Source organism: Anomaloglossus baeobatrachus, chromosome 2 (genome assembly GCF_048569485.1).
Source record: "Anomaloglossus baeobatrachus isolate aAnoBae1 chromosome 2, aAnoBae1.hap1, whole genome shotgun sequence".
In the NCBI taxonomy this organism is placed as follows: domain Eukaryota; kingdom Metazoa; phylum Chordata; class Amphibia; order Anura; family Aromobatidae; genus Anomaloglossus; species Anomaloglossus baeobatrachus.
In genome coordinates, this window is record NC_134354.1 from 539,860,089 (window position 1) to 539,885,580 (window position 25,492).

General features: G+C 43.5%; 1 protein-coding gene across 1 annotated transcript in view; it reads right to left on the reverse strand.

Moving 5' to 3' along the window:
• The window catches only part of GRK1 (G protein-coupled receptor kinase 1), a 131,574-nt gene that overhangs the window by 46,296 nt on the left and 59,786 nt on the right, over positions 1–25,492 (reverse strand). Inside the window, exons 2-3 of the mRNA XM_075334327.1 lie at positions 24,232–24,359; positions 14,797–14,954 (exon numbers count right to left, since the gene is read on the reverse strand). Coding sequence (XP_075190442.1) covers positions 14,797–14,954; positions 24,232–24,359 — 286 coding nt within the window. The remainder of the gene's footprint in view (positions 1–14,796; positions 14,955–24,231; positions 24,360–25,492) is intronic.

Consider the following 25,492-nt stretch of genomic DNA (forward strand, 5'->3'; position numbering starts at 1 on the left):
ATTAATGGTGACTGTTAATCTGTAGCTCAAAGTAGAGCTTAAATTGTGTCCTCTTCCACAATGGCAATTTATTTGGTGCAGTCCCAATGGCTATTCAGTTTCTCTTTGTGAAGAATACGGAGACATAAAGAGCGACGTTAATTTGTTGTAATATCACAAACACAATTGGATCATTTGTGTTGAGCTTAAAGTGGTCTGCTTATTACTTGGTAAGCAACACAGATAGACCAAGTATCCTTTTTCTCTGTGCATGTGGAACAGCAGAGCTCATGAGAAGCATTGGGTTGAGAGGAATTGGCCTCCAAGATCTGACGTCAAACCTGGTGATCCAAATATTCTACATGAGCAACTTGTTGACAGAAAGAAGATTATATTCCCGCCTATGGACATGAAACTGTGTCTCATGAAGCAATTTGTTAAAGCTTTGCCAACTGAAGTAGACTGCTTCAAGTACTTCATTTTAGCATTTCCTAGCCTGTCATTTGAAAATATAAAGGCCGGTGTGTTTGATAGTCCACAGATTTGGCAGCTCATCAAAGATAAATATTTCACCAGGACAATGTCAGAACTCAAAACAATGTTTGGTTATCATTCAAAGACCTTGCCAAGAACTTTTTTGTAAATACACGAGCTAGAACAAGCTTTATTGCATCAAGGTGCATTTTCTGCAAAGCCATCTTGTTAACTTCCCTGAAAACCTTGGTGCAGTCAATGATGAACAAGGTGAACGATTTGAAGGTCTTGGAGGCATGGTATCAGGGTAGATGGGATGGACATATGATGGTGACTATTGTTGGAGCACCTGGCAAAATTGTCCACATATTGAAAACTACAGGAAAAGCTGTAAGCATAAATTTTTACCTTGACTTCTACCTAACTTTACTACTTGCCCACAATTTGCCTTACACTAACAATATATCCTTTGCATGGAGAAAATAGCTTAAAAGCGTAACCATCATTTTAATTTTTATTTCATAAATCAATAGTACACATGACAATAAACAACAGGAGGAGGGAGGTGCTAGAGGCAGGGGGAGAAGCTAGAGGCAGGAGGCGCAGCTCTGCCTCTACCTCCTCCCTCTGCTCTATCTTCTCCCTCTTCTATCTACATAGAATCTCATCAGTAACAGCTGCCATCTCCTATCTCAATAATGGGAAAGTTATCACTGAATACAGATTTTACCTCAGAAATGAGAATTTGAATAATGGCTGATCAAATCTGGCAGAGAAAGAAGCAAATGTTTCTGATAAAATATATTACAAAGTTGTTTATTTTCATCTGTACAATTGATTTGTTAAATATAAATTAAAATAATGGTTACTCTTTAAATAAGCATTACATTTAGTTTATTTTTTAATTTTCCATTATGTGTACATTTTGAATGGTTTTAGAGACAAAGGTGGGGTATCCTGTAGCTTAAGAAGTTGTTGTGATATATAAATCCTGCATTTACTTTTGGATTCAGAAGCCAAAAGTTAGTATAAAACACGTGATAGATCTATCTCAACGAAAATTGTGTTCACCAATGTAATATAACAAGTGCTTTCTCCAAATTCACCGCAACATTACACTTTTAATTACTCCTGCAGTCTCAGAATTATTCATTGCCTTCATGACAAGTGTCGTCACTACTTTATGGACCATAATTTTTATCTTTTATGACAGGGGCGGGGAACCTTTTTACTGCCGGGGGCCATTTGGAATTTCCTACTAACCTTTGGGGGCCGCACAAAATTATCAACTTGGAAAGTACCCTGGTATATTTGGTCAAACGATGAATTAACTCACCCCTAGTGTGGTGGCTGGAGCTGCTTCTTTGGTGCGGCTGTGATGTTCGGTGATATTGATCATCTTGTTTCTCACAGCTGCTTTTCCAGGTTTGTCTCGGTATGGAGATGCTGGGGGCATACACATCACAGGAGACGCTGGGGCACATAAATTACAGGAGACACTGGGAGTACACATCACAGGAGGGGCTGGGGCATATACGTCACAGGAAGGGCTGAGGCGTATACATCACAGAAGGGGCTGGGGCATATACATCACTAAGGGGGCATGGACAGCCCTGGCGATGGCACAGACATGACTGGGGACAATGACAACACTAGGTGGCAGCACGGACAGCACTAGGTGGCAGCACGGACAGCACTAGGTGGCAGCACTAGGTGGCAGCACGGACAGCACTAGGTGGCAGCACGGACAGCACTAGGTGGCAGCACGGACAGCACTCGGAGGCAGTACGGACTGCACTCGGAGGCAGCACGGACTGCACTCGGAGGCAGCATGGATAGCACAAGGTGGCATCACTAGGGAGATACAGACAGGACTGGGGGAGCATAGACATCACCAGGAGGGCACGGACTGGGGGGCATAGACAGCAGTGGCGAGTATAGAGCACTGGAGGGTACACAGTACTGAGGGGTGGCACACAGCACTGGGGAGCACGGACAACATAAGGGGGGCACAGACAGCACTGGTGGCAGCATGGACAGCATTAGGTGGTGCAGACAGCACTGGGGGAGCATAGACATCACCCAGGGGGTACAGGCAGCACTACGGGAGCACGGACAGCAGTGGGGGGTTACACAGCACTGAGGTGGTACACAGCACTGGGAAATACACAGTACTAGGGGGTACACAGTATACTAGGGGGTACACAGCACTGGGGGGTACACAGCACTGGGGGTACACACTGTACTAGGGAGTACACAACACTGAGGGGTACACACAGCATTAGGGGGTACATACTGTACTAGGGGGTACACACTGTACTAGGGGGTACACACTGTACTAGGGGGTACACAGCACTGGGGGGTACACACAGCATTAGGGGGTACACACAGCATTAGGGGGTACACAGGACTGGGGGTACACAGCACTGGGGGTACACACAGCATTAGGGGTACACACTGTACTAGGGGGTACACAGCACTGGGGGGTACACATAGCATTAGGGGGTACACACTGCACTAGGGGGTACACAGCACTGAGCGGAGGGGCAGCAATGGGTTGAGCACTCACAGTACTGGGATGGGGGAGGAGTCACAGAGCACAGGTCCGGGAGGCCAGTAAATCTGCTGCAGCTCTTCTGTGACTTTATTGAAGCATGCTGCTTACCCCTCCCCCCAGAGCACGCTAGCACAGGTCAGGGTCAAGCCTAGAATGTATGGGCTGCAGTCAGGTCCTGGAAGTCAGGATCTGGATAGAGCCCATACATTCTAGCATCTACCCTCAGGTCATTAGGCAGTGGGATTTAAAGGGCTAGCAGCCGGGAAAAGTGTGGCTGCCGCCAGAGCACAGCGGTCCCTGGGAATGTGCCTGGGGGCCGCATAAAAAGTCGCCACGGGCCGCATTCGGCCCGCGGGCCGGAGGTTCCCCACCCCTGTTTTATGACCTGCTGCCACTTTCTGACAGTGTTTCTAAGGAATCTTAACCCAGTCTAACTTTTTGTATCCTTGTCCTTATTTAGACAAGGAAATAATCTCTTGTGTTAACCTTTTGGGCCACTCTCTAGACAAACCAAGAATATTTGTGAAGTAAAGGTCATTGCCCATGAAGAATGGACTAAAATTCCTCAGTAATACTGCCAGAAGCTGGAATCTGGTTGTATATCATGTATGCAACAGGCAATAAAAGCATAAGGGTGCTCTACTTAGTACTAAAGACATTTGTAGTGCCCCTGAACACAACAGTGCACTACAAGGTACTGCATCCTGTCAAAGATATAAAACATTGAAGGACCACATAAATTAACATGTAATGCAGGCAACAACTCAAGTTAATTGAGAACCAGAGAGTGTGAAGTCTTTAAACTTGCCCAATAACAGAAACACCCAAACAAGCCATAGTTAGAAATGTATAAAACATTTTATTATATACATGCTGTAGGGCAGGGGTGGGGAACCTCCGGCCCGCGGGCCGAATGCGGCCCGTGGCGACTTTTTATGCGGCCCCCAGGCACATTCCCAGGGACCGCTGTGCTCTGGCGGCAGCCACACTTTTCCCGGCTGCTGGCCCTTTAAATCCCACTGCCTAATGACCTGAGGGTAGATGCTAGAATGTATGGGCTCTATCCAGATCCTGACTTCCAGGACCTGACTGCAGCCCATACATTCTAGGCTTGACCCTGACCTGTGCTAGCGTGCTCTGGGGGGAGGGGTAAGCAGCATGCTTCAATAAAGTCACAGAAGAGCTGCAGCAGATTTACTGGCCTCCCGGACCTGTGCTCTGTGACTCCTCCCCCATCCCAGTACTGTGAGTGCTCAACCCATTGCTGCCCCTCCGCTCAGTGCTGTGTACCCCCTAGTGCAGTGTGTACCCCCTAATGCTATGTGTACCCCCCAGTGCTGTGTACCCCCTAGTACAGTGTGTACCCCTAATGCTGTGTGTACCCCCAGTGCTGTGTACCCCCAGTCCTGTGTACCCCCTAATGCTGTGTGTACCCCCTAATGCTGTGTGTACCCCCCAGTGCTGTGTACCCCCTAGTACAGTGTGTACCCCCTAGTACAGTGTGTACCCCCTAGTACAGTATGTACCCCCTAATGCTGTGTGTACCCCTCAGTGTTGTGTACTCCCTAGTACAGTGTGTACCCCCAGTGCTGTGTACCCCCCAGTGCTGTGTACCCCCTAGTATACTGTGTACCCCCTAGTACTGTGTATTTCCCAGTGCTGTGTACCACCTCAGTGCTGTGTAACCCCCCACTGCTGTCCGTGCTCCCGTAGTGCTGCCTGTACCCCCTGGGTGATGTCTATGCTCCCCCAGTGCTGTCTGCACCACCTAATGCTGTCCATGCTGCCACCAGTGCTGTCTGTGCCCCCCTTATGTTGTCCGTGCTCCCCAGTGCTGTGTGCCACCCCTCAGTACTGTGTACCCTCCAGTGCTCTATACTCGCCACTGCTGTCTATGCCCCCCAGTCCGTGCCCTCCTGGTGATGTCTATGCTCCCCCAGTCCTGTCTGTATCTCCCTAGTGATGCCACCTTGTGCTATCCATGCTGCCTCCGAGTGCAGTCCGTGCTGCCTCCGAGTGCAGTCCGTACTGCCTCCGAGTGCTGTCCATGCTGCCACCTAGTGCTGTCCGTGCTGCCACCTAGTGCTGTCCGTGCTGCCACCTAGTGCTGCCACCTAGTGCTGTCCGTGCTGCCACCTAGTGCTGTCCGTGCTGCTACCTAGTGTTGTCATTGTCCCCAGTCATGTCTGTGCCATCGCCAGGGCTGTCCATGCCCCCTTAGTGATGTATATGCCCCAGCCCCTTCTGTGATGTATACGCCTCAGCCCTTCCTGTGACGTATATGCCCCAGCCCCTCCTGTGATGTGTACTCCCAGTGTCTCCTGTAATTTATGTGCCCCAGCGTCTCCTGTGATGTGTATGCCCCCAGCATCTCCATACCGAGACAAACCTGGAAAAGCAGCTGTGAGAAACAAGATGATCAATATCACCGAACATCACAGCCGCACCAAAGAAGCAGCTCCAGCCACCACACTAGGGGTGAGTTAATTCATCGTTTGACCAAATATACCAGGGTACTTTCCAAGTTGATAATTTTGTGCGGCCCCCAAAGGTTAATAGGAAATTCCAAATGGCCCCCGGCAGTAAAAAGGTTCCCCACCCCTGCTGTAGGGTGTAACATAAACATAAATATCAAGGACCAAGGGGTAAGAAGTGCTGAGGGGGAAAGAACCAAACATGTCCCGGAAGGAGGTAGAGGAGAACAAGTCTCCAGGAGATCTGAAAAAGTTCCCAGGGCAGAGTGCCCACTAGGTAATAGATTGCCCAAAGAAGTACAGGGGTTGCCAACAACAAACAAGGATAGTTCCAAGTGTGGCGTCCAAAGAGCAATTACCTACCAGAAGTCAGATCGCCAAAAAGCCAGGATAACACGTGGGGACCGACGTCCCAACACGTGTTTCGCTAGATGTGCTTCGTCGGGGGACAGATAAAACTAGTGCAAAGTACAGACCTTATAAAGGATCCAAAATACCCCACGACCGCCCACTCAGCCGCGCGTCATAGTGAGATTCCCGGTCTGTAGTGCGCTGCGATTCAGCGTCGGCAGCTGAGGTCGGATGGAAGAAAACTTCCTGTGACGTCACAAACACTTCCGGACCTCCGCTGCTAAGGACGTCACCACAGTCGCGTCCAGAAGGCGAGTGCTCACAGATGACGCGTTACGAGTACCGCCCACTCCAAATACGGGGAGAGAAAAAGACTTCCGCCCACCCAGCGGATAAAGCAAGGAGGAGAAAATATATAATCACTCCGCAATCCAGGCAGAGGAAATGTATACAAGGTATATAATATTACCTTAGTTTAGAAAGACCGCAAGGTGTGAGGATGTTAGAAACAGCACATATGGAAAAAAGGGGGAGAAAAAGAAGGAGGAGAGAGTGCAATCATAATTCAAGCCACATGAATATAATACTAGAGCCATACAAAGAGCTCGTGATACAAATGGACTATGGAGAGACATAGCAGTAATAAATATAGCTACAAAAATAAGCTGCAATAGATGCTATTGATAAATCCAGTATCGTGGAGTCCATATTCAAAGCTGCTTGGCAGAAAAATTATCCTCCTTCCATCATATATGTCCATACGGAAATTTGAGTGGGGGGGTTAGAATCAGGAGGTAACAGGGCATGGATCAATATTCAACTGAAAAAGTCATAAAAAGACACTGTTAAAAAGAGAACCAAGATTAACCGCTACAATTGCAGCACCAAAAGACATAGAGTATAAAAGCCCATATGAGAACGTGCCTGTGCGTGGTTGAACTACCACTGCACAAGAACGTACATCATACCATTTAAATAAGGGAATACCACTTCAACACGGAGAGGACCAACCATAGGACAACATCTATATTAGATAAAAGACAACTGGGGGAGGGCTAGATTATTACATTTTTACAAGAAAGGGGCAAAGGTAAGTAGTTCATTAGCCCAAACGGGGACAGGGTTCCAAGGGTAAAGATCCAACGGCACTCCACCTGTGCCAGGCGTTTTTTCGAATTCACCCCACGGATCCCAAGATGTACTTTATCGATACCTCGAACTTTCAGGGATGTGGGATCACAATTGTGAACCTCTGAAATGATGAGGGATCGTTTTTAGGGATTCCAGGTTGGTGACCGCCTTGGCTGCCAGTATGTCACGTACATGCTCCCTTGTACAAATGGGGAGCTTCCGGGAAGTCAATTCAATATATATATTGCCGCAGCCACATGTGGCGTAATAAATTACACCAGCTGTGCTGCAGGAGATATATACCCGGATTAAAAATTCTCTTTGGCCATCAGCGGAGCAAAAGGTGGTGGCTCTAATGATGTTTTTACATCCCCGGCAGCTTCCACAAGGGTAGCAGCCAGTGCGCTGGGGGCCACAGCCAAAGAGGGGGGGGTCCCTTTACGACATGGTGACTATGCACTAACATATCTCTGAGACTCCTTCCCCTCTTTGCTGTCATCATGGGACGTTCGGGCAGATATCCCTCCAAAGAGGGTTCCGTTTGAAGAATCGCCCAGTGTTTGCTCAACACTCCTCTTATCTGTTCCCGCTGTCGGCAGTAGGTGGAGATAAATCTGGCTTCTGGGCCAGATTGTCTTTCTATCGTCCTTTTCCCAGACAATAGCTGCTCCCGTCGGGAAAGTTTAGCATGCTGGTAGCCCCCCAATTTATGGATCTACCGCTGTAGCCCCTATTTATGAATCGCTCCCTCATATCTCTTGATTCGGCCTCAAAGCACAATCCGAGGAACACAGTCTACGTAGTCGCAGGAACTGGCCAGTCTGAATTGCGTTCACCGTTGATCTGGGAATGTCTCGAAGTGGCATGGAGAAGGGAATTGACCACGGTGGACTTACGAAAAATGGTAGTAGATACAATACCATCCAGTTCAATAGAAATCCGGATGTCAAGGAAATCGATGGTCCTTAGCCCGATCTGATGTGTCAATAAGATGTTCCGATCGTTGGAGTTGAGTCGACGCACAAAACCCTCTAGCTCGGAACCGGTTCCCCCCGATGACAAAAATGTCGTCAATATAGCGGAGCCAGCACTGCGCATGGGAGCTCGCCGGCACGCCGTCCCCGAAAACCTCCCTCTCCCAAAAAACGAGAAAGAAGTTTGCGTAAGACGGCGTGCAAGCCGCCCCCATCGCAGTGCCGCGCCGCTGGAGGAAGAACCGGTCCCGAAACACAAAGAAATTGTGCGTCAACACAAACTCACAATTCCATTATTAAGCCGGACAAGGACCTGTCCAAGTTGCTTGCATCCAGATAGAACTGTGTGGCTGCAAGTCCATCGCGGTGACCAATACTAGAATAGAGGGCCTCCACATCCATAGTCACCAGTAGTGCCTCCTCCTCCAGAACTAATCCCCTATTTAAATGGTATGATGTACGTTCTTGTGCAGTGGTAGTTCAACCACGCACAGGCACGTTCTCATATGGGCTTTTATACCTCCATGTCTGTTTGTGCTGCAATTGTAGCGGTTAATCTTGGTTCTCTTTTTAACAGTGTGTTTTTATGACTTTTTCAGTTGAATATTGATCCATGCCCTGTTACCTCCTGATTCTATTCCCCCCCACTCGAATTTCCGTATGGACATATATGATGGAAGGAGGATAATTTTTCTGCCAAGCAGCTTTGAATATGGACTCCACGATACTGGATTTATCAATAGCGTCTATTACAGCTTATTTTTGTAGCTATATTTATTACTGCTATGTCTCTCCATAGTCCATTTGTATCACAAGCTCTTTGTATGGCTCTAGTATTATATTCATGTGGCTTGATTTATGATTGCACTCTCTCCTCCTTCCTTTTCTCCCCCTTTTTTCCATATGTGCTGTTTCTAACATCCTCACACCTTGCGGTCTTTCTAAGCTAAGGTAATATTATATACCTTGTATACATTTCCTCTGCCTGGGTTGCGGAGTGATTGTATATTTTCTCCTCCTTGCTTTATCCGCTGGGTGGGCGGAAGTCTTTTTCTCTCCCCATATTTGGAGTGGGCGGTACTCCTGACGCGTCATCTGTGAGCACCCACCTTCTGGGCGCGACTGTAGTGGCGTCCTTAGCAGCGGAGGTCCGGAAGTGTTTTGTGACGTCACAGGAAGTTTTCTTCCATCCGGCCTCCACTGCCGACTCTGAACCGCAGCGCGCTCCAGACCGGGAATCTCACTATGACGCGCGGCTGAGTGGGCGGTCGTTGGGTATTTTGGATCCTTTAAAAGGTCTGTACTTTGCACTAGTCTTATCTGTCCCCCGATGAAGCACATCTAGCGAAACACGTGTTGGGACGTCGGTCCCCACGTGTTATCCCGGCTTTTTGGCGATCTGACTTCTGGTAGGTAATTGCTCTTTGGACGCCACACTTGGAACTATCCTTGTTTGTTGTTGGCAACTCCTGTACTTCTTTGGGCAATCTATTACCTAGTGGGCACTCTGCCCTGGGAACTTTTTCAGATCTCCTGGAGACTTGTTCTCCTCTACCTCCTTCAGGGACATGTGGGGTTCTTTCCCCCTCAGCACTTCTTTCCCCTTGGTCCTTGATATTTATGTTTATGTTACACCCTACAGCATGTATATAATAAAATGTTTTATACATTTCTAACTATGGCTTGTTTGGGTGTTTCTATTATTGGGCAAGTTTAAAGACTTCACACTCTCTGATCCTGTCAAAGATGCAGGGCCTATCCCCAGGGACCTGGAAAACCAGTATCAGTAACAACAAAACACATACATTTCCCCAGTTTCCCTCTCCCAATCATGCGTGACTGACTAGTTTGGGACCCAATGGATGGCCACCCAGGGGTGGAGCCAATCCAGTCCACTAGGTAGAGCAAGAGAAAAATAAAATGCGCAAAAAAGTGGGATCACCAAATATAGCAAACAATATAATTTATTATATGAAAAAGACATACAGAGACACAGATGTAAGATAAAAATCAATTAAAAAGCCAAAAGCTTATACACATATTTGGTGCCAATGGTATATGGCACCAAAATACACCCCACCCCCTCAAAAAGCCACGAAACCCCAGGATAGAATATTAAGGCAAGTATGTTAAATGGCCAAGCCCAAATTTGTTCAATCTGTAACAGGCAATAGATACAGTGCAATGTGTCAAGCTCAAAGATGACAAATAAGAATATTACATGCAATTAAATCAAAGCCACAAAATAATGACCTGCCGTAGAGACAAATGCATAGAGCCAAGTATAGAACAAAGCACATACCCAAAAAGGTTACAAGGGGTGGAGGGCAAAGAGGGTGCGTGAGAGGGGTAGGGTGGTGATCCCACGCATATCGCTACACAGAGTTGTAGCTTCCTCAGGGGAAAGTGAGGCATACCGTGGTTAGCATGTCTTAAATATACAAGTTTAATCAAGAAAATTGCTTACCAGCATGGACGAGGAGGGAGGAGAGGAATCGCCATGCGACCAAGGGACGCCGCCATGTATGCCACGTGACCTGATCATGTGATCATATGACGTAAGTGTCCCAGCCAAAGCGCATGCACCAGAGTGATGACGCTACGCATGCATGAGAACCACATCGTTACAATACAGGATGAGAGCGCATGCGCGACGCGGCCTGCCAGACACACATATCCTAGTAGCGCAAACTCATAGTCTTTGCGCATAGATCAGCAAATATGCATGCACAGAACAGGTGCCGCTGCAGATTATGCGAATTCTTATTCAGATAGCCCCAAATACACATGCGCATGCGCAGTAGCCATGAGATGTCTCTAAAGAGGACATTTCCACGTAAGAGACTGATTACTCCATGCGGCCTCCCTAGCCTCCAAATCCATGCTGTATACAAATACTATAATCATAAAAACCATGCGCTGTGCCACACTCCCAGAATTGAAGGGAAAGCCTTCACTACTGGAACCGTTATGAACAACACATGTGGGAGGGCACCAAAGATAAAGAAAAATAAGGATGGAATCACAAAACCACTAGCACATTTTAAGGGAACAATTTGGTAGAGCAAGAGAAAAAGAAAATGCGCAAAAAAAGTGGGATCACCAAATATAGCAAACAATATCATTTATTATATGAAAAAGACATACAAAGACACAGATGTAAGATAAAATCAATTAAAAAGCCAAAAGCTTATACACATATTTGATGCCAATGGTATATGGCACCAAAATACACCCCACCCCCTCAACAAGCCACAAAACCCCAGGATAGAATACCAAGGCAAGTATGTTAAATGGCCAAGTCCAAATTTGTTCAATCTGTAACAGGCAATAGATACAGTGCAATGTGTCAAGCTCAAAGATGACACATAAAAATATTACATGCAATTAAATCAAATCCACAAAATAATGACATGCCGTAGAGACAAATGCATAGAGCCAAGTATAGAACAAAGCAGGATGTGTAGGATTGATTATGTATTTTTTCATGCTTCAGGTTTTTGATCATGGGAGCAAGGTCCTCCTGTTTTGAACAACATCAGCTTACTCTGGTTTGTGAAGATGTTTACCTGATGCCTGCATTCCGGCACATCGACAGAAGCTTGCCTCTCTACGTCCTCCTTTTCTGGTTCCGGGACTTAACAGACCTCCTGAATCCCGGCTTAAAGTGGAGCATCCCTCTTTTTGATTGAGATTACACTGCTGATTTTCTATGAAGAAATTTGTCTTATTAGGATCCCATCTCCTACAGATGATGGACATTATAAAGGACTGTACATGCTGTCCTCGTAAACTTTCCCTGTTGCCACTTTTTGTTGCCATGTGACCTGACATATCTACTTATGTATTATCTATGTCCGTATCCCCTTTTGGGGCAAGAATTTATTGCCTTGTATGTGTCATTACACACATGGTCCAAATTAACCTATTTGTGGTGCTGAAACACTTGTACTGGAAAGTTGATGTCCTATTTGGGACACAGGGCATAATAGGTTTCTTTGACATGTTAGTACTGCATAAGTGGATGCCTGCTGTCTTTGCGCTCGCATTATATCTTGTTTATCATGTCATCTTAGTAACGCCATGCGACCTGTCTATGTACTGCGCGCTCCTATATTGTTTTTATATGGGATCTGTCTCTTACTCTCTTACGTGGAAATGTCCTCTTTAGAGACATCTCATGGCTACTGCGCATGTGTATTTGGGGCTATCTGAATAAGAATTCGCATAATCTGCAGCGGCACCTGTTCTGCGCATGCATATTTGCTGATCTATGCGCAAAGACTATGAGTTTGCGCTACTAGGATATGTGTGTCTGGCAGGCCGCGTCACGCATGCGCTCTCATCCTGTATTGTAATGATGTAGTTCTCATGCATGCGTAGCGTCATCACTCTGGCGCATGCGCTTTGGCTGGGACACTTACGTCATATGATCAAATGATCAGGTCACGTGGCATGCATGGTGGTGTCCATCGGCGTCCCTTGGTCGCATGGCGATTCCTCTCCTCCCTCCTCGTCCATGCTGGTAAGCAATTTTCTTGATTAAACTTGTATATTTAAGACATGCTAACCACGGTATGCCTCACTTTCCCCTCAGGAAGCTACAACTCTGTGTAGCGATACGCGTGGGGTCACCACCCTACCCCTCTCACGCACCCTCTTTGCCCTCCACCCCTTGTAACCTTTTTGGGTATGTGCTTTGTTCTATACTTGGCTCTATGCATTTGTCTCTACGGCAGGTCATTATTTTGTGGCTTTGATTTAATTGCATGTAATATTTTTATTTGTCATCTTTGAGCTTGACACATTGCACTGTATCTATTTCCTGCTACAGATTGAACAAATTTGGGCTTGGCCATTTAACATACTTGCCTTGGTATTCTATCCTGGGGTTTTGTGGCTTTTTGAGGGGGTGGGGTGTATTTTGGTGCCATATACCATTGGCACCAAATATGTGTATAAGGTTTTGGCTTTTTAATTGATTTTATCTTACATCTGTGTCTTTGTATGTCTTTTTCATATAATAAATGATATTGTTTGCTATATTGGGTGATCCCACTTTTTTGCGCATTTTCTTTTTCTCTTGCTCTACCAAATTGTTCCCTTGAAATGTGCTAGTGGTTTTGTGATCCCATCTTTATCTTTCTTTATCTTTGGTGCCCTCCCACATGTGTTGTTCATAATGAATCCAGTCCACTAAAGGACAACCAGGTGGGAGGGGGGAGACAAGTAGGAGAGTCCGTAGTGACAGCTGAAAGAGACGGACGTGTCAGGAGACGTGGTCGTGTATCAGTGGCCAAGCTGGTGAAGGAGAGTGGTTGCCAGGGAGGGTACAACCAGGTACCCCTGGAACCATAGTACTGATGGGGCACAGGGCCCTAGGTCAGTCAAACGCTTCAGGCTACCTGACAAATACCTGCACAGTGAGGGGACCATCGAAGACCTCACTAATCCAAGAATCCAGGGGCACCAGCAGTAACGAGGAACCAGGGACCGGGACAGATTACCGACCCTACAGGGTTCACACTGCCCGCCGTACAGAACCGAGACTGAGCAGCTCAGCAGGGGAGCCCCAGACGCTCCAAGCCACGGGGTTCCACCAACTAGTGAGAGGTGCAGTGGAGAGAAGCCAGCAGGTCATCAATCCGGCACTGGGAATACGGGGACCAAAGGTGAATACCAGACATCCTCCGGGGACCAGTTACACACTACCAGCTACTGTGAGTAAAGAAAACCAGTTATACAGCAACTCCTTGTGTGGCCTCCCTTACTTTCCGCGCCTAACTCCATCATCCATCCCCCTGGTGCCTGGCACCCACCATCAGCCCCAGGGGCCAGAGACTGTGCAGCGGCGGTTCTATCTGCGTAACCGCAACCTGCAAATGGCATCACAACATTATCTTTTATTTCAATTACCCAGTAAATATCCCCCTTTTAAAGTGACCCACAGGGTCACTGAACCGGGCATCAGCCAGTACACACCCGTGACATAGCATCCCTGTATATGTACGGCCCGGGACCGAGTACCCCATAGCCCTGGGGCGGATCACATTTGTCATGAAGGCTTTGAATAATTCTAAGACTGTAGTTGTCATTAAAAGTGGCATTTTGTGCTGAATTTGTTGATCTTTTACATTTATCCTATTTGATTGGTATATTACACACAGAAGAAAGTTTGTACATTCTCTAATAAAGGTAATTTGCAATGGAGGAAGAATAATTTTGAATGCAACAATATATATATTATTTGCACAAATTCGTAAAAAAAAATGTTTTCAATTTTATTCAATGCATAACGGCATAAAAACAAGAAGGTAGTTGGATTAGGTGGATTAAAAATAATAAAAAACTGATACAAGAAAGGTACAGGCAACGTGTTTCTGGCCCAGAGTGGCCCTTAGTCTCAACCTGCTGAAACCCCAACATAGGAAGAATATATATATATTTATATTTACATTTATTTATATATTTAGAGCTACTCTATATATTCTTCCTACGTTGGGGTTTCAGCAGGTTGAGGCTAAGGGCCACTCTGGGCCAGAAACGCATTACCTATACCTGTGTTGTATCAGTTTTTTATTTTTACCCACCTAATCCAACTACCTTCTTGTGTTTATACCTTTTTGCATTGTATAAAATTGAAAAAAAATATTTTTACGGATTTGTGCTGGTACTATTTCTACTTTTGGATTATCGATTGGGCTGCTCTGTACCGAGCACTTTATCAGGTGAGCTGAAATGCTATTTTCTAATATATATTATTTGTTTCTATATATTTTTTTATGGTTACTGACCTAATCCGCATTGATTAACTGACATAAAAATGTAATCACCATATCATATAAGATAAACATACCATCATTGTCCAATAGAACATTTTCTGGTTTAAGGTCACGATAAATGATCCTGTTTTGGTGTAAATGTTCCATCCCACATATAATCTGTGCAGCATAAAAGCATGCTCTGGGTTCATCTATGCCTGGATTTTCCTCATCAACATTATAAATGTGGAACCTAAAGTCAACAAGGTTTTAAATAAAAGTTAATAATTATAAATAAAAAATAAAATTAATAATAACAACATACCATAGTAATACTGCAAACTAGATATGAAAAGTTATATTATATGATAATTACATACAGAAAATAGGGCAAATATCTGTATTAAATAATGTATTAAAATAGAGATGAGCTAATCAATTCATTGCAAATTTTATTCAAATTATATTCAATTTACAGATCTCAGTGAACTCAAGTGCTTTGATCTGCATGAATGACTAAAGGCCCAGTCACACTAAACAACTTACCAGCGATCCCAACAATGATACAACCTGATAGGGATCGCTGGTAAGTTGCTAGGAGGTCGCTGGTGAGATGCCACACTAAGCAACGCTCCAGCGATCCCACCAGCAACCTGACCTGGCAGGGATCGCTGGAGCGTCGCTACACGGGTTGCTGGTGAGCTGTCACACAGGCAGATCTCACCAGCAAACAACCCGATATTTACCTTGGTTACCAGCGCACACCGCTTAGCGCTGGCTCCCTGCACACCTAGCCAAAGTACACATCGGGTTAATTACCCGATGTGTACTCTGCTACGTGTGCAGGCAGCAGGAGCCGGCTTCTGTGGACGCTGGTAACCACGGTAAACATCGGGTAACCAAGAAGCCCTTACCTTGGTTACCCGATATTTACCTTCGTTACCAGCGTTGCTTAGTGTGACGTGGCCTTAAGAAAATATCCTTTATCTTTTTACACATTGTAGAAAATTCCATCAGCCACAGACCAGAAGGACAACATGATGACCTCAGTGACCTCAGGTGTAATTGCAAAGTTTTCACCATTAACATTTTGCTGTTATAACATCACATGGTTTGGCATAGTCAATCATGAGGGACTAACACAGTCTCTATAAAAGCCAAGTCAAGGAATACAGAAGCAATTTTATGGTAATTTTGAATAGTGATAAGACTTCAGAGTTCCCAGCTCAGCAACAGAGGTTGGAAGAGAAAAGGTGGCTTTACACACTGCAACATCGCAAACGACATCGCTGTAACGTCACCGGTTTTGTGACGTTACAGCGACCTCCCCAGCGACATTGCAGTGTGTGAAACACATCAGCGACCTGGCCCCTGCTGTGAAGTTGTGATCGCTACAAATCGTTCAGGACCATTCTTAGGTCCTTTGTTTCCCGCTGTGCAGCATGCATCGCTAGAAAGTTTCAGTGTGTAAAGGGGACTTTACAGAGACTTCCCTTTCAAAAAGCTGCTTTACAACGTCCCCAACAACCAGCTAGGTCGCTCTGCAGGTCCGGATCGCTGTTGCGTCGTTGGCCAGATCTGCCTGTTTGACAGCTCACCAGCGACTCAACAGAGACTTGGGGAGGTCGCTATAACGTCACAAAACCGGTGACGTTACAGCAATGTCCTTTGCGATGTTGCAGTGTGTAAACCCAGCTAAAGAAATCATTGGACAAATACTCCAAACTGTGATGTATTGTACAAATGCAGCGCTGAAGAAGATGAGTATAGTAACCTAAATAATACAGAGATTCAATTAACAGGGGAAGACAGAGATAACAAAGGTGCCAAAAGAAACAATGCCAGTGAGATTGATCAGAGATATGCTGTAGCTTCCATCTCTCCTGTTGAATTTGAATAACAGTTAAACATTATTTTTTTTTCTTCATTTTTTATGCACTAGAAAGCAGCAGCAAGGCTGCACAATATTTCACCCCCAAAACAAAATCTGAAATCAGTTTCAGGCAGAGATAGTGTGCTGTCTAGTCACAAGTGCATGTACTGAGTTTCTGCATTTATTGCACAATCATTTTATAGGAATAGGGATTTTTAAATATACAAAAGAAAATTCCCCAAAATTCAGACAGTTTTCTACCTCACAAAGTATATTTGTCACAAGCATACGGTATGCAAGTCAAATTCTATATTTGTACTTGACACCCCAGTTCAGTGCCTTGTAGCAGGTACTGGAGTTTTGGACATGCACCTAACTAGCACTTCTTATTTAATTTTAGGATAGGGAATTTAATTAATTAAAAAAACCTAAAAAATTGAAAAAATGTATACATTTAATTGTGGATGTCTGAAAATGTATACCTTTTTTCATGTACAACAAACTTCTGCCACATGTTATTCCTTTATGTGTACTGTGAGGCTCATGTGGGATTAGTGGATGAGGGCAGGTACATCTCGCCCCGGTATCTGTCCTATGTGACCTAGCCTGGTCACACTCTTATTGACTGCTGTGGATCCTACTACCAGAATTCTCTGTACCACCGCTGATCTTATATATGGGACTGTATCATGGATATGCATCTATGGATCATCCTTAATTGCCTCCTGATGAACCATTCACTTGGGGAAACGCGTTGAGGCGGAGACATACCTCATTCATTTTAGATGGCTACTATTTACAAATGGAATAACCTGGATACGTGACATCTGTAATATATGATCTTCGGACGAACAATGGACTGTATATTTATTATACCTATTTATGCAGCTCTATACTCTGTATAAACTGTACTGCATTGGATTCATCTTACAGTCAGCAAGTTAAGTCCTGCTCTGGGATAAATGATTGTTATTTTCCTTGTATATGTTACAGTACCTCTACTTTGAATTGTATCAATTTGTTATATTTTGGTCTATCTTACCTTGTCCCTGATATTCAGTGCCAAGGAATTGATAAATTGATATCCTAAGTTCCTAACCCATTTACTGGGACAAATTGGTATTCAATATTTGCATTTATCTTACCATAGTGTGATTACCAGTGTTGAAAATCAAAAGTGGATTTACAAAATAGTGACAAAATAATAAAAATTAACATTTCGATTTTTAGGAGCAAAACAGTAAGATTTTCCACTGCGGAATTAATGAGCATGTCACTTCTTTTCCACAGGTACCTGCGGTTTTTGCCATAGATAATGGTAAAAATCCACGGGGACCAACTTGCGGAAAATCTGCGGTAAATCCGCGGCAAATCAGCACAAAATCCGTGGCAAACCGCGGTTAAACCGCATGCGGATTTCGTTGCGGTTTTGGTGTAGTTTTTTACCTCGGGTGCGGGATTCTTTAAGAGGGTCCAGATTTTCCTTAAGAAAAAGGCACTTTCTAGTGCACACATAGTCTAAGGGTGGCTTTAGACGCTGCGATATTGCTAAAGCGATCTCGTTGGGGTCACGAAATTTGTGACGCATATCCGGCTGCTTTAGCGATGTCATTGTGTGTGACACCTATGAGCGATTTTGAATCGCCGCAATAACGTTCAAAATCGCTCATCGGTGACATGCCCCCCTATTCCCAATTATCGTTGCTGCTGTGTGTACGATGTAGTTTGTCGTTCCTGCGGCAGCACACATCGCTACATGTGACACCGCAGGAACGAGGAACCTCACCTTACCTGCGTCCGCCCACAATGAGGAAGGAAGGAGGTGGGCGGGATGTTACGTCCCACTCATCTCCGCCCTTCCGCTTTGATTGGGCGGCTGCTTAGTGACGTCGCTGTGACGCCGTACGAACCTCCCCCATAGAAATGGGTCGGTTCGCCGGTCACAGCAACGTCGCTAGGCAGGTAAGTAATGTGATGGGTCCGCGCAATTGTGTGCGCCACGGGCAGCAATTTGCCCTTGTCGCACAAACGAAGGGGGCGGGTACGCTCGCTAGCGATATCGGTAACGATATCACAGCGTGTAAAGCAGGCCTTAGTCTTCATTTGCCTCTATTAGTGGCAGGTAGAATGGTTCGGTGCCTGCTGCTGTTAACCTGTTAAATGCAGTTGTCAATACAATGGCATTTCTGTACATAGAACAAGTTATCAGACCATCGTCATTTCAACTCCTCTAAGGAAACTATTAAATACAGTACAAATTAAAAAAAAGCTTTAAAAAATATATATAAAAGTTAAAATCACTCCCCTTTTACCTTTTTCTCCCCTCATAAAAAATTAATAAATTAAAAAAAATAAAAATACATGTATATTGTATACAGTATAAATATAAGTATATACATATATATATATATATATATATATATATATATATGTGGTATTACTGCATTTTTAAAATTCTGATTTATCGAAATATAAAATATATTAATCTGATTGGTATACGAGAAAAAGATCGAGAACCCCAGAATTGCAGTTTTTTAGCCACCTCAGCAACAGAAAAAAATGTAATAACAAGAAATCAAAACATTGTATGTACCCCCAATAAAAACATCAGCTTAGAGAGAAATTAAAAAGTCCTTAAACAGCTCCATATTCTAAAAATGTAAAATGTTACAGTCTCGGAAAGTCGTGACACAACAAAGTTTGAGGGGTTTTTTTCAACGTTTCAGATTTTTTTTCACTGCTTAAATAAAAAAAAAGTATACATATTTGGTATCTATGTAATTGCACTGATCTGGGGAATCATTCTCATGGTCATTTTTGAAGCAAAATGAACACTTTAAATAAACCCAAACAACGATTGCAGAATTTCCCTTTTTTTACCACACTTGGAATTTTTTTCCAGCTCACCATTACCTCATATGATCAAATCGATGGTGTAATTCAAAAGTACAGCTCATCGCGCACACAACAAGCCCTCACATGGCTGTATCAAATAAAAAAGTTATGGCTCCTGGAAAAAGGGAAAGAAAAAACTAAAGCACAAAAACGAGAAATAGCCCGTTTAAGTTAAATCAGGTATCTGTCATGGAAACTTCTTTTTGCATGTCATATTTGGTTATGTGGATAATATAGTGTGGCTAGTAATTTATATGGAGGTGACATGTGAACATAGCTGTCAATTCATCTGATTAGAGACTACCTAGTACTACAGTTCTCTGGCTATGTTAGGCCATTTTCCCACATAGCATAAAACCTGCATTTTTTTCTACTGCTTTTTATCTCCATGTTCTCTGCAGGTATCTTCTCTGATTCTTGGGTTTTTTGGTGTGTTTTTATGCATTTTCCCATTTAATTAATATTTTGGGGACACATTTGTTGTAGAGCTTTAATGCATTTTTTTTAGTACATAAAAGTTTTTATTCTGCTATTGAAAATGCAATTGTTTTCTTACTGTGTATTTTCAGGCTCCCATAGAAGCCTGTAGAGAAGAAAGTAAAAAAATGGATAGTTCATTACATTTTTAGACGCACAGTGGGAAGAAGTTTTCATGAAATTGCATTCACTTTTGACAATAAAAAACAGCAGGTTTTCTACTCAAAAAAATTGCAGGGGAATAAAACAGCAATTACCCTATTTGTGAACGCGGCTTTAAAAGTTTAAAACTGCTCCATTTCACTTTTAGCCACTTATTATTTTTAGATGCTTATGGGACAAATCCTGTTGAGTTCCATTTTGATAAATAGACTAGTCTTGTAAAGCCACTTTTATACTAAAAACTATAGAAAATTTGGCATGGACCCCTCAAAACTAGTAGGGGAACCAGCTGACAACGACCCAATAAATGTTCTTTTTCACAAGTCTTAGGCTGTGTGCGCACGTTGCGTTTTTTCATGCGTTTCCGCAGCGTTTTGAACTGCAGCGTTTTCCAAGCAAAGTCTATGGGAAATAGGCATATTTTGAGCGCACTATGCGTCCAAAATAGCTGCGTTGTTTGTGACAAAATTTTGTCAAAATCTCTGCGTTTGAAAAAGCAACATGTCAATTGTTTTGAGCGTTTTAGCAGCGTTTTGCTAACATTGAAGTCAATGAGAATTATCAAAACGTATCCTAAATTCAAGTCATTGCGTTTTACTTGCATTTTTATGCGATCTGCATGTATATTTGTCAACAAAAACGCATCAGTTTTTGGCTGGTAGTGAGCTCAAGGGCTTCCCTGATTACATCACATCCTCAACTAACGTAGAGATCCATTTTGCAAAGACATTTTTTAAGAGATTCTACCTATTCAACAGAATGTAGTGAATGTTTGGTAGCATGAAATGACATCAGTGGATGTCTATTTTTTTACATTTTTTTTTTCATTTCTGGAAGCTTTATTCTATCATGACAATGTATTGGAAACGCAACTACCAAAAAGCAAGAAAAGCGCATGTGAAAAGCAATCAAAACGCACCTAAAACGCAATGAAAACTTACTCAAAACGTATGCGTTTTCAAGCGTTTTTGTGGTCAAAACCAAATTTGACTTTGTCCAATTCTGCCAGAGGATCCGTTTATTTCTGCAAGGTACAGAACGCAACGTGCGCACATGCCCTTAAAGTAGTCTACAGGACAAAAAATCAACAACTCTGTCAACAATTCCTTTAAGGCACTCTTCACACCACCATGTGCCCTGTGTGTGTGGTGTCTATGCATATTAATTGAAGAGCGTGTCACACGGAGACAAGTTCGTGTTTTGCCTGCAGTACGGGTCAAATATGGATGCCACACGGATGAGACCTGTGTAACCAGTACTGGAAAAAAACAGATGTAATAGAAAGAAATGTTTTTTATGTGTAAAAGATGTGAAAAGCTAGAAAAATGATAGATAAATGCTAGACAGATAGATAGCTAGATAGATAGATAGATAGATACAGTACAGACCAAAAGTTTGGACACACTTCCTCATTCAAAGAGTTTTCTTTATTTTCATGACTAAAAATTGTAGATTCACATTGAAGACATCAAAACTATGAATTAAAACATGTGGAATGAAATATTAAAAAAGTGTGAAACAACTGAAAGTATGTCTTATATTCTAGGTTCTTCAAAGTAGCCACCTTTTGCTTTCATTACTGCTTTGCACACTCTTGGCATTCTCTTGATGAGCTTCAAGAGGTAGTCACCGGAAATGCTTTTCCAGCAGTCTTGAAGGAGTTCCCAGAGATCCTTAGCACTTGTTGGCCCTTTTGCCTTCACTCTGCGGTCCAGCTCACCCTAAACCATCTCGATTGTGTTCAGGTTTGGTGACTGTGGAGACCAGGTCATCTGGCGTATCACCCCATCACTCTCCTTCTTAGTCAAATAGCCCTTACACAGCCTGGAGGTGTTTTTGGGGTCAATGTCCTGTTGAAAAATAAATTATGGTCCAACTAAACGCAAACCGGATGGAATAGCACGCCGCTGCAAGATGCTGTGGTAGACATGCTGGTACAGTATGCCTTCAATTTTGAATAAATCCCCAACAGTGTCAGCAGCAAAGCACCCCCACACCATCACACCTTCTCCTCCATGCTTCACGGTGGTAACCAGACATGTAGAGTCCATCTGTTCACCTTTTCTACAAAGACACGGTGGTTGGATCCAAAGATCTCAAATTTGGACTCATCAGACCAAAGCACAGATTTCCACTGGTCTAATGTCCATTCCTTTTGTTCTTTAGCCCAAACAAGTCTCTTCTGATTGTTGTCTGTCCTTAGCAGTGGTTTCCTAGCAGCTATTTTACCATGAAGGCCTGCTGCACAAAGTCTCCTCTTAATAGTTGTTCTAGAGGTGAGAAGGTGTGTCCAAACTTTTGGTCTGCACTGTATATTAGATGGTTGTATAGAGATAGGTAGATAGATAGATAGATGAGTAGATAGAAAGATAGATTAGATAGATAGAATAGATATATTAGATGGAATAAATAGATGTGTAGAGATAGATAGATAGAAATAATACATAGATGAATATATATATATATATATATATATATATATATATATATATATGGATATATAGACAGAAAGATCGCTAGATAGCTTGTCCAGCTTTTTAGCAGAATTAATGACTAATGTTAGAAAAAAAATGACGTGGGGTCCACAAATTTTCATAGCCAGCACAGGTACAGGAGCAGCTGCAGGCTGCAACCCTAAACTGTCAGCTCAGTGTCCCTTGGCTGGTTTTGGAAAAATAGATTGGATCCCACGCTGATTTTTTAATTATTTGAACAAATATTTTTAAAAGTTTAAAAAATGGTATCCCACCAATGGTTCCCAGTATATGAATAGCAACCCAAAGTAGTCTGCTGTCCCTTGGCTGATTTTCACAAATGAGGGGGTCCCTCTCATGATACTTGCCATGAGAACAGCTGTGGGCATTGAACTGAGTTGAACTCATGCGTTCAACAAAGTTCATTGCCGTGGGTTCTTGCGATACTTGGCACGTGAGCTCTGGGCACTGACCTCCGGTTAACTGATGCTGTTACGGCTCATGAGGTCAACTCAGTTCACTGCAGTGATTCTCACACAGCAATAGGTGATCCTGCAGTGACTTCTCTCCCTGCCAATGAGGAACCATCTGTTCTTAATTGGATGGCACAGTGAGTCTTGGAACACTGTGGGACCCCATTTTGAATTACGCCGGACAGGGAATTAGGGTTTGCAGGGAAATAAATTGATGAAAGAGGGTGTCTTTTGTTTTTATTTCTTTAATCATTTTCTCTTTTAATGTCTTTCAGATTCGCTTTTGGAGAGCACTGTGGAACATTGCTATGGATTACTGAGGACTTTTTTTTAAATACATTTTTAATAAACTGCTAAAAGAGTGCTGTCATCGGGGGTGTGTTTGTTTGTTCAAATAATTTTTTTTTATATTTCTACTGGATTAGTAATGGCAGTGTCTGCAAGGCAACCACTCTTTACTAATATCAGGTCTTGATGTCGGCAGGAAATTCACAGCTGGCATCTACCCCTTATATTACCCCGTTTTCCACCACACCAGGGCAATGTGAAGAGACAAGTACAGTGCCAGATTTGGCCCTCTGGAGAGACTGTGTGCTGCTAATTTTAGGCTGGGAAGGGACAAATAACCATAGCCCTTGCCACCCTAAAAATATCAGTTTTGTAAAACTGGGGAGGACCCTACAACATTTTTTTAAATTATCTGTTCAAATAATAATAAAAAAAATCATCAAGGGATCATCTCTATTTTTCAAAACCAGCAAAGGTACAGCTGACAGCTAATGGTTGCAGTCCTCGCTGCTGCTGTACCTCTGCTGGTTATGAAAATTAGGGGGAACCCCACTTTTTATTATTTTTATTATTTATTAACTCTGCTCAGTAGCTGTACAAGCTGTTTATCTATCTATCTATCATTTATCTATCACTTTTCTTGAACATGTTTTACACATCAAAAATCATTCATTTCATTTTTTCCCAGTATTGGTCACACAGACGTGTCATACAGACATATGGATGTCACACAGATGACACACACGAACACACGGATGGCCATACGGATGGCCAAAACAGACCGTGCAAAACTTGCTTTATTTACATGGATGTATGAAGGGGGGCCTAAGAAAGTGCTGATATAACAAAGTATACTAGAAGTTCTATAGCATCAATTATTCAACTTACCGCAGGTCACCTCCATTCATTAGCGTCATTACTAAGCAGACGTCATTCTTCGTTTGGAATGCATATGCCAATGAAACAATAAATTTACTATGCACTTTAGCCAGAATCCGTTTTTCCACCATGGCACCCTGTAAATACAAAATAGAGTTTTATGTCATTTTGATTTATTCTATGAATTCTATAACGAAGTAAGTAAAAACGCTCCAGGAAAAACATCAACACTCACACCCAAAGGATAGTTTTCTTCATATCACTGAGACCCTACATTAGGCACATTAGGCATAACATAGTTTTATAAGCAGTAACAAATAGGGTAGTGTGTTGTGTGTATATTTTCTCAGTATATCATTTCGGCTCAGTATTCATTTAAACGGGCTGTCAACTACTTTTAAACTGATAACCTATCCTTAGCATAGGTCAACAATGTAAAATATGTGGGGGTTCAAATTTTCTCCCCACCGATCATAAATTGTTATCATATCCTGGCTGGGTGGAAACAGTGTACAAAACACTACAGCTCTGTGAAATATTTATCGGCTGCTGATGGGTACTGCAAATTGACTTTCATGTTCTTCAATAGAAATTGATCTGTTGAACCCACACCAATCCAATATTAATGACTAGGGATGATTGCTCGTTACTCAATCATCGGCTTGCTCGGGTACTCGTGGACCTTGGCTAAGTATCGTGAGTGCCTAGATATTTCATCTGTGAAACAATGATAATAACGCACAGGCTTGCTTCTCTGCATGAAGTGTGCAGGCACCCCTGGAAAAGCCATTCGCAGTCCCTGAACGGCTGTCCCAAGGACTAACAAAATAATGTTCTTGGAGTGTGACCAACAAAAAAACCCTCCCCTTGCCCCCACCAGAAATGCTCTATTTATGGCTGTCTGTATATGGGCGGAGACCCAGACAGGCCAATCATTGACTTTTTATAATGCTCATTACTTGCATCGTGCTCTTCTGAGCGTCTTGATGAGCCATGACTGGTGATTAAACACATCGGGAGGCATAAGGGGCTGTTTGAGGGGACAGTAAACAGGTTCTAGTGTACCGCCCCAGGGCTCGGCCAGCTGCCGAGCCGCTCGGGTCCGTATTCGTCGGTAGATGGCTCGAGCTCCTCCTGGACCCGGGGGTCACGTTGCTCTGAAAGCGAGTTGGCGCTACGTATAGGGATTTCGGTGGGGAAGGTTCACGGCCAAGGCCGTGGAGTTTAAAGGTGTAAGTTCGTAACGCCACCCACGGGTTGTGGTGAATGT